The 10,017-nt window shown below is 41.8% G+C and overlaps 1 protein-coding gene across 2 annotated transcripts; it reads left to right on the forward strand.

Annotated features, from left to right (window-relative positions):
- Positions 1-1,129: 1,129 nt before the first annotated feature.
- Positions 1,130-8,603, forward strand: opn9 (opsin 9). Of its 2 annotated transcripts, none has more exons than XM_030394039.1 (9): positions 1,130-1,367; positions 3,456-3,635; positions 4,307-4,457; positions 4,627-4,766; positions 5,122-5,260; positions 5,341-5,455; positions 7,257-7,337; positions 7,408-7,918; positions 8,023-8,603. In XM_030394039.1, the coding sequence occupies exons 2-9, from the start codon at positions 3,515-3,517 to the stop codon at positions 8,127-8,129; spliced, it is 1,365 nt and encodes a 454-aa protein (XP_030249899.1). In that variant the 5' UTR covers positions 1,130-1,367; positions 3,456-3,514; the 3' UTR covers positions 8,130-8,603. The 2 variants fall into 2 exon arrangements, with proteins under 2 accessions (XP_030249899.1, XP_030249900.1); XM_030394040.1 differs by having other exon boundaries at positions 7,408-7,897.
- Positions 8,604-10,017: the final 1,414 nt, after the last annotated feature.

A 10,017-nucleotide genomic window follows, 5' to 3' on the forward strand; every position in this document is an offset into this window, starting at 1 on the left:
CAAAAACAGTCTTTAAACTGTATGCATCATCAAAAAGTGATACGACTGCTCTCACCAAACAACACAGTCAAAACTCCTCCCTCTCCCTCTCTCTTGTCTAAAAACGATCAACGTATCTGACAGGGCGTTGATGTGTGATAAATATAAAATACCATCATCAAAATACTGTGTATGCAGGTTTTGGCTTCACGTGGCCATATTACATATTGAAATGTAAGAAATAATGCGTTTTGTTTATTTTTAAAAGTTTGTTGATTTGTATTTTTGTGTCACATGGGATTATTAGACACCATCAGCTCACAGGAAAAAAAAATAAAAAAATCCAGTAATCCATATAGGAGCCATAATGGAACATACGGTGATATTAACATAAATAACTTCCACAAATCTCTAGTTTATCATGATAAAGAGGATTTTTTTTAATCGTCTCCAGAAGTTTCTCCAGTTAACTGATCTAAATGTTTCTCTGTTAATCAACGGCTTTGTTCTGTAAGCCCTCCATGAACTGTTGTCTTTTTCTGTTTTTTGTTACATTCAGGGGATTTTTTTTTCTGTGTGCTAAAGTTATCAGTGTGTTCAGTGTAGAGAAACTGTTCCTCGTTGGATGAGATATTCATATGACGGATCTGTGCACCGTTTCTGTGGAGAGAATCAGTTTTGACAAGAGTTGGTTGAGAGTTTGGAGAAATTAAACACCTGTGTTTAAACTGAGGGACAAAAGTCTAATCAGATCATCAGGTTAGTTATTTCCTTAATTAGAATCAAATTGAAGGTCAGATACCTTTATTTATTATTTATGAGTCTCATTATTTGAGGACGTCTCTACCTTTTGCTTTCACCTGCAGAACAGAGGCCCCAGTTCTGCCGTTAGTTAACACCTGATTACTTAGCATGATGTTCTTTTTCTGTGTGAGGGCTTATACAGACTGTATTCAAATGTATTCCACATCTTTGTTCCCTTTGTGTAGTTTTAGAGTGACAGTGAGCATCATAATTAAAGCAATGTAAAACAGGATCCCACTGACAAGTGTGTGGATTTTGTGGATAACAAAAACAAAGACACTGGATAATGGAAGGGAGATAAAAAGGCGGGACGGAGGTTAAACCCTCGAGAGCCCCCACCCCCCTCTCTCCTCTCCCTCTGTTTCTCCCCCACGCACTCTCAGTTTGCGTGCCTCTCCATCGCTGATCATTTCTAAGCCAGATTGAAAACTGCAAAATTTCTCTCCAGCTCTCCAGAGAAATGCCACATGGATTTACAGCCGGAGGGTTCAGATTAAGATTACATGATAATCTACAAGAAGACCTCTGTCATAAAGACCAGCAGAGGGTTTACAGGACGGGGCTGACGGACAGACAAGAGGGAGGTGAGTGCTGGCGCTTGTTTTGGTGTGATTGTGGTGTGCTTTTCCTGCAGGTGTGTGTGTGTTTGCTTTCGTGCATTTTGGATAAAGAGAAAGCAGAGGAGGTAAGTGGGGAGGGTTTTTTGATCATCTCAGGAAACCTCTGGTCTTTTTTTCTTACTTTGTTCACTCATCTTTTTATGTCTGAGTTCATCACCCTGTTGTCCCCCATGAGACTCAGCTGACTGACTGCTGCAATCATCAGAGGGATCATCGATTGAAGTCCTGCCGGAGACTGTCCTTGTGTGATGTCCACAAGGATTATTAACAAGCCTTTATTTGTTACAGTCATCACTCAGGAAACTGCTTCTGCAGCCTGAAGGCACAGACAGAGAGGCTGTGGAGAAGCTCTCTCTTGTAGGCAGTCAGAATATTGAAGAGCACTGCACGATTAATCTGCTTTATTCATATTACACACTGCCACTTTTACTGTTTGTATTAATATATGTCTATAGTTGTGTACAAGGGGTGTGGACACAGGAGCTCAGATTAAACAAGTTAGATAGTCTTCAACACGTGTGATTTTAAGCAACGAATAAGCAGTAAGAGGGGACAATATGGCAATATTGACAAAATCAAGCATAAAACACGCGGCAATATGAATTGTACAAGAACAGTGATCATGCATGCTCTTTAACAACGGAGAGACAAAGTGTTCAGGGGAGTTTGTGAGTCGAGGTTTGAATGACTTGAAGTAAACTGCAGCTTCAGGGACGAGACACTATCACGCGCACTCAATATTTCATAGTACAAATAGTTAAAACAGTTGAACTCAGATGTATTTTTCAGAACATTTGAAAGAAATTATGCTTTTTGAAAAGAATTTGGGACAAAAGCAGCCGTTTTACAAAGTGGTGAAGACGTGTTCCTATGACACCTACAGTTGTGTATGTATATATTCCGGTGTGTAGACATCTTGGAGTGACTGAAGTGCATTTCACCACACATTATATTGGTAAGCTCATTGTAAGCGCACGTTATTTATTTATTTATTTATTTATTTGTGTACGTATTCATTCTTTCATTTAAATCCCCAGTAGCCACTGCTAAACTAGAATATATTCTTCCTTATTCTCCACACCAGTAGAACATTTTTTTTAAATAATAACAACATAAACAATAAAGCTACCCTGAACCTTGAACTGTGTAAATGATACACTCTTCTGATTCACAAGTTTCCAGAGATGTTACCAAGATATTTACAATCAGTGCAAAACTGTGAAGTATCTGACGAAATGTCAGATGTTACCATTAAAGATGCAAATTATGTTGCAACCAGAGAAGAGCTGTCATCTGGCAAACACAAGATGGCGTGACTGTTTGATCTGCATTAATTTACATTCATCTACTGTAAATGTCAACTACTGATACCATCCAATTATGTCATGATTATGCTTTGGCAGAGGACACAGAGGCTAACTAGAAACACAATTTAAATAATCAAACAAATGAAAGGGTAGGAGTGCCTGCCGGACTTAAATTTAGTAGACATGAATATCAGAAGAAAACTCAGGGGCACTCGCTTTTAAGACATTAAAATATCTTTATTTAAGCTCTAACATGACCATACCAAGACAATGAAGGCATTTTAATTGCTAAAAAGAGAGTGCCTCTGAGTTTTCTTGTGATTTTAAAGTCTAAAAGCTAAATAATGAAATCTGAGGAGAGGAATGAGGAGCATGTGTTTGTTTTTAATGTTCTCGTGCAATGCAGGAGCCGATGAGCAGTGATATAACATAAATATGATATAAACATATTTTCTAACGTGAATACTACTTTGCAACTACTTTGAAAATATCCCACTATCTCTCTCAGTCACTGTCTGCTGATCTCCTGCTCCACTGGTATTTCTCTCTGCACTTGAAAAGCAGAGCAGAGATTAGAATTGACTGAGCGTTTCAGCGGGGGCCACACAGAGATCAGGAAATGTTTGACAGAATAATTCCTCTGCTGCCTGACATTTCCCTCATCACGAGTCATGACAAAGGTCCTTATCTACGTAGTCCTTCTTTTTCTTATTTTATTATTCTCCTCTTTTTTTTGAGCCTACAGTGGCTGTTTGAGGCTGCCTCTAATCTCTGTATGCTGCTGTGGGTCGGTGCAGCACACCCATGGGAGAGTCGGGCTCACAGGCAGGCTCCTGGTTCGTCCCCTCGTCGGTCCACCCGCTCTTCGTCTCCCAGCTGTCCCCCTCTGCAGACTTCGCCGTCGCTGTCTTCCTCATCTTCACGGGTAAGCAAGGGAAAAGTTTTTACTTGATCATATCTGGTTCATTTTTCTGAGGAGAGGGGTTTTGAAGACACACTGAAAAATCTACAGTCATGTTTCCCCCAAAATACAAAATACACCAGGCCAGATTACATAAAGTGATCAACAGAGTTTTTGTTTAAAGGTGCACTGTGTAGTTTTGGGGAAGGAGATTTAATCAGAAGACAAAGATCTTCACTGACTGATTTTTTAAAAACATTTTATGCTTTGAGTAACTGACCAGTTTCATACCCTTATAACTTTTGTTCTTTGCTCAACACTAAAGAACAAACCAGACATTGTCCGATTAAAATCGGAACGAAAACCACTTACATCAAGCTGAACAACAAGAAAGATACTCTGAATCTCACGCAGCAACTTCACTGTTTGCTCCACACAACAAATCAATACAGAAGAACAGGCGCTCTCCTCCCACACTCAAACTTGTTTGTTTGCGAAGGGATCTCTCCGGGTTGGGTTTGCTCCCTGTGGAGCGGTGCGTGTGTTACGGTAAACAGAGGGCTGCGTGTTAGTGTGTGATTAAGAGGAAACAAGGCGAGAACTGTGCATCGACCAACTTCATGTAATCGTGTGCAACACATGTTAAAGTCACTGTGAACTTCTGCTACATTTCCTCACTGTTACTCTCTCTGCAGGTGTCTTATCCTTGCTGGGAAACGGCACGGTGCTGTTAGTCTACTGCAGGAAGAGAAAGAAGCTCAAACCTCCAGAGCTCATGACCATCAACCTGGCTCTCTGTGATTTTGGCTTCAGCCTCTTGGGAGCCCCATTTTTCATAATTTCCAGGTACGGAACACTTTTTACAAAATGTTATCAACCAATAAGCAGCCGGGCCTGAATCTGGGGGTACGTTTAACACTAACGAGCTTCACATCAGCAGCCATTTGTCAGAGACAGAAGGTTATGATACATTAAGCCTTCTCTCTCTCTCTCTCTCTCTTTCTCTCTCTGTCAGCCTGTGTCATGCATGGGTGTTCGGGGAGATTGGGTGCCTCTGGTACGGCATCCAGGGCTTTGTGTGCGGCATCGGCTCTTTGCTCACCACCTGTCTCATCTCCGTGGACCGCTGCCTGAAGATCTGCTGCTTAAGATACGGCAAGTCTGGCAACTCCTTCCAGCACACACATAAGCTGAATAATCCACGCAGGGGTGACAGCACTCAAGGTCCATCTGACTCCTCCTGAACACATTTCTCTCCTCCTCGGCCTCACAGGTTTTTAACACAAACATCCATTACACAACCTGCCTCTTTTTTCTTTTGCATTGATTTAAAGACTGATTTAAAAGTGTCTGTGCTTAAGTGACACTTAAGGCCATTTAAAGTTGCTGATGTTTCAAGAAAACGGTAAAGTGAAATGTCAAGAATTCCCTCGAGTGCACATTCTGCTTGCACACTAACACACTGCTTGAATAGTTCATTAAGTGGTTTGCATGCTTCTTGCCTCTCTAGGTCAATGGATCGAGAGGCGCCATGTGTCTCTGTCCATAGCCCTGATGTGGGTTTGCACACTGTTCTGGGCCTTACTGCCTGCTTTTGGCTTTGGAAGTTACGGACCAGAACCGTACGGGACCAGCTGCACCATCAACTGGTAACCTCTCGTTTCATTGTCAGTGCTGCTTGAACTGATAGACATCTGTGTTGTTTCTGAAATTGAACTCTTCGTTCAAGGTGGAGAATGAAGTCGTCTCTAAACGACAGAATCTACATTTTCCTCATCCTGACTTTATGCTTCGGATTTCCAACCATCTCCATCGTCACCTCGTATTTGGTCATCCTGCTGACGGTGAGGCCAACACAATGGTGGATCTGGGAGCTGTGTGTGTGTATATTCTGTGATTATTTTGTCTAAATGCAATAGTCAGCAGACAGCAGTGTATGTCACCACCTCCTCAGGGATATGCAAACCTGAAGCACTGTTAGAACCACTGACTTAAAAAAATGTCTTACACCTGCATTCTTTCTAATGGCCAGCAGAGGGCGACTCGACTGGTTTCAAAAAGAGGTCTGTCTGTATGTAAGTTTATAAGAAAACGACTCTTCTTCTCACTTGATTTTTTTGACCTCAGTCAACTGTTTCCTAATGAGCTGCTGGTCTCTAGTTTTAAGTCTTCTTCAATAAGGCATGATGCCCACGTTGTAAATTATAATCCTTCCGTCTGCTGAGAGCAGAAAAGGTAGATCTGACGCAGGAGACGGCAGGTTGGCGGGCAGATCAATGGATGTTTTATTAAAGATAACAGTGGGAATGGACGTGACTGGACTTAGGCTGTTAGCAGCTCCTGTCAGTCTGCTTTAACGAGCAGGAGAGCAGGCTGCTGAGCTGGGAGCAGGAGGAGGAAGAGGAGGAGGAGGAGGAGGAGGAGGAGGAAGATTTGTGTCTCTGGATCTATACATTATCTCATAAGGTTTACCTAAAGCACAATTAACTGTGATAATGGTAAAAAAAAATGGAATATATACGATACAGCTGACAGATATGTTGCTGAAGTCGTCCGCTGTGTTGGCTGCAGTGGTTTGTGTGACCGGGAGGAAAGAGGGGAGCATGTTTGGAGTAAAACAGACAAAATGACCTTGGGTTCTCAGTCAGATCCAATCAGTGTCCTCCCTGTCTTGTCCAAATGTGGTCACTTCCGGCTCCAAAAATCAAGACGCTGGCAGCCACAATGCTGGTTTTGTCAAACTGAAATTTGAGTACACAAAACAATCAATAAAGGGGAACTACAAAAGAATAATAGCCTGCAAGTGTCAAAGCAACTCCAGTAATATAACTGACTACACTATCGAAACAAAGCAGACAAAAGTAAAGGCAAACAGCATTCTACTATAAAAATAGTTGATGTTGACATGTGTTTACTGTATGTAGAATAAGTACAAGCTGCTAAATAATACAATAAAAGCTCACAACTTACATAACAACAGTGAAATCAGGAATCCTGGATGACTCAACACACTCTATTCACAGATACCAAGGGGGCAATAATGTGCAGCTGACAGAAAGTCCCCCTCAGACATGTTTTGAGGTACATCAAACGCTGTATTTAGACTTTTAAACACTAACATGTTTCTCATATTGTTTTTCCATAAAAAAGTTCTACTATCTTGTTAAAATCATTGGAATTACATCGACTCCTTTTCCAATGTTAAATAAAACCCTGAATCTATGATGTGCAAATATGGGTTACTTCACTGGAGAAGTCTCATACTCCTTTAAAGTCCATTCTCAGTGTTTGTGCACTGGAATCTTGAAGTTTCCATATTGCGCTGTGACTATTGGCCAGTCGTAGACATGTCTCCTAAAGTTACATTTTCAATGAGCACAGAGCAGTTTGACATTTTCAGCAGATGGTAGGAACAAGAAGAAAAAAATCTTTTTTACTGGAGCACTACTATAACGGCAACATTATCCAGTATGCCATCAGAATAGTTTAAAATCAGCTCTTCTTAGAGAAATGACAAATTCTTCACATGCAGGCATTTAAATATGCACATGAGTATTCTATATATGTGGTCCTCAAAGAAATAAAGTGCTTGTAAACTGTGGTATGATCACAAAAAGCAGCATTAAAGGTTGCTTCTGTTTCCAGGTCCACAGATCTAATCGAACTCTGGCGTCTATCTCATCTTCCTCGGTCAGTCACACCAGCAAAGACCTGAGACTTACAAAGGTAAACCCTAGTGAGGTAAACTTCTTTGATAAGCATCCTGCAGGAAAAATTAACTGCGTGTTTATTTCAGATGGCTGCCGTGGTGTGCGCCAGCTTCCTCCTGGCCTGGCTGCCCTACGCTACTGTGTCTCTGATCTCTGCCCTCGTGCCCAGAGACGACCAGGAGGCCGGCAGCACTTTACAGACTGTGGTGGAGGAGTCGACCACTGTGGCCTCGAGCTTTCTAAACGCTCCAAAGATCCTGGACATCCCCTCATTGCTCAACTGGACTGTTACAGAAGGTTACGGACAAATGTACACCCCTGAGAACAAGTGGAGTGTAGTGAACAACACCAGTTTGGCCTCCATCACCTCCACCCTGAGCAAACACGCTGAGCCAATGGCCAGGAGCCCCCAGCTGTTCTCCGCTCTTCCGCCTGTCTTCACCTTGATCCCCGCGATGTTTGCCAAGTCCCACTCTATGATCAACCCTCTCATCTACCAGCTCATGAACCAGGAGTTCAGGCATGACGTCTATGTGATGGTGTTCGGCCAAGCAGAGAGGAGGCCCGAGCGGGCGGGTAGGTCTAGTTTATATGGAAGTAAGCAGCATCACTGTTTCCTTGGCTGGCTGTCTTTAAACAGAAAAATAGTCAACGTTTTTGTTTTGTTGTCTTGACTCTCTTTTTCTTTTCTTTTCTTTAAGCGAGCATCAGTCTCTCCTACTGCCGGAGCTGGAGGAAGAACAGGAGCCACCCCATGTCCTTGTCGCCGGAAAGAAAAAAGAGAAATCCGAAGAAACAGAAGACCTGACGGAGCAGCAGGGGAACAGACTCCTGGGCAGATGATGCTACTAGATAATAAATATGTTGATGAAGGTTCTCAGTCATCCAGGTCATGGTAATTCTAAGTGCTGTATCGTAGGCAACTGGACGTGTTTCAGTTCCTTAAAGACGTCACACCTCTCATCCAAGAGGCCTCTTCAGTTCTAATTAACTGGTGGGGATGTGCAGGCTTGAAGCCTCCATATAATAGGCTTCGCCTCCTCGCAGCTAAAGGCAACATTGGATAGATGCTGCAGCATCGGCGGATGAAGAGATCTGAGACGGATAGATGGAAAGACGGACAGATAAAATAAACCTGTGTGGGATTACAATGGATGTACAGGACTTTTAAGCAACCTACTTTAAGTGCAGGTTCTCTGAGCGACAATTAAAACTCAAACCAAACTACTGTCTTTCTTTTCTTGTTGTCTTGTCATTCATATTTAAAAGCTTCCCCTCTTCCGGTTTGACCCATGGAACCTTATTTCAGAAAAACTTTGTATGGTAGAGAGACAAGTAATTTTATGATCCCACTTGAATTGTGTCATGAATCACACATATGATGTTTGTCAATATGAAAGATAACTTTACAAGTCAAAAAAAGTTAAATTTTATAGTAATCAAAGTCAAATACCATCTCGTTTTGTTTGAAACCGCTCAGTGAACTACATCGTCTGGCTCAACACACGTCACCAGCACCAACATGGCCGCCAACTCAGGAAGCAAAGCAGACATCTCTGTGGCTGATATTTCCAAAACTCAGCAACTCACACCGAAACAACGTACAAGATTTGGTAAAAAATTATTTTTAAAATTAGGTGATTGATCAACTGCACGCCACACTGAGCAACTCCATAGCCTCATAGTGGGTTGGATAGATGTGCTGTTTTTAATATTAATATCCACTTCTATGTAAATTCAAACACTACTATTTGGATAGACTGTTTTGCCATGACGCCCGGCTTCAGCAGTGTTGCGCTGTTATTACGATTTATGTTTTATTTCTCCAGACATTGCTACACTAATGTCTCCATTAAATAGCAGCAGAGACAATGATGAGTTGGTCGGTTGAGCTGTTTTGCAAGACCACCATTCAATCAGGCTTTAATATGCAATATAAGGTTGCAATTGCAGGTGTAATTTTGGACCTCACTGCTTCCCAGAGATCCAGCGTCGCCTTTGTGTCGTCAGTCAGTTGGCAGTCAGCAGCCACGACTCCCTAACAACACCACATGAAGGCCAGCTGGTTCAACGACCCACAAGAGGCCCTGACGACTCTGAAACTCAGAGCTCACAAGTGTCCTTAATGACTCTGAACAAAGGACTGAAACATGTCCAGCCGCCTACGATACAGCACGTAGTTTATCATTAACAATCATTGTCTTACCTCTTTCTACGATTGATAGTGACTTAACAGATATTTCTTTATTGCTTTAACTGTAGGTGGGCCGTGAGACTTTTTTTTTATTGGTTAAACTGTCCCTTTTCTGAATACGTTTGAGAAACACTGATCTAGATGGATGTATGGCACGATAGCTAAGATGAAAACAAGCCTGTATAGTTCTGATTTTTGGGTGAACTGTCCCTTTAAGAAGCTGGAAAAGGGACATTTCTGACATTAATTCATTAAAAAAAATGACTGAAACAGTAATGAAATGACTAATAACAATAGCATGTCAGTTCATGTATTAAGTTCCAGATATTTTAATCCAGTAATCAGATGATCACAAACAGTGAACGTGAGGCGTGCTGGCTCTGGGCTCCTGTGTTTAGGTGCAGCTGCCTGTTTAATAACCTTATCAAACCTTGGATAGAGTCAATTTTTTAAAGTGCTTTATGAAGCTTTTGAAGACTGTGCTCTAGTTTGTGTTTGTCAC

This window comes from Sparus aurata, chromosome 17 (genome assembly GCF_900880675.1).
Source record: "Sparus aurata chromosome 17, fSpaAur1.1, whole genome shotgun sequence".
Taxonomy (NCBI): domain Eukaryota; kingdom Metazoa; phylum Chordata; class Actinopteri; order Spariformes; family Sparidae; genus Sparus; species Sparus aurata.

What these genes read in the sequence shown, in the direction of transcription:
- opn9 (XM_030394039.1), top strand. Translation starts at nt 3,515, where the DNA reads ATGGGAGAGTCGGGCTCACAGGCAGGCTCCTGGTTCGTCCCCTCGTCG. An exon ending in ACCAGCTGCACCATCAACTG is followed by an intron (nt 5,261 to 5,340) that starts GTAACCTCTCGT and finishes TCTTCGTTCAAG; the next exon opens with GTGGAGAATGAAGTCGTCTC. An exon ending in AAGACCTGAGACTTACAAAG is followed by an intron (nt 7,338 to 7,407) that starts GTAAACCCTAGT and finishes TGTTTATTTCAG; the next exon opens with ATGGCTGCCGTGGTGTGCGC.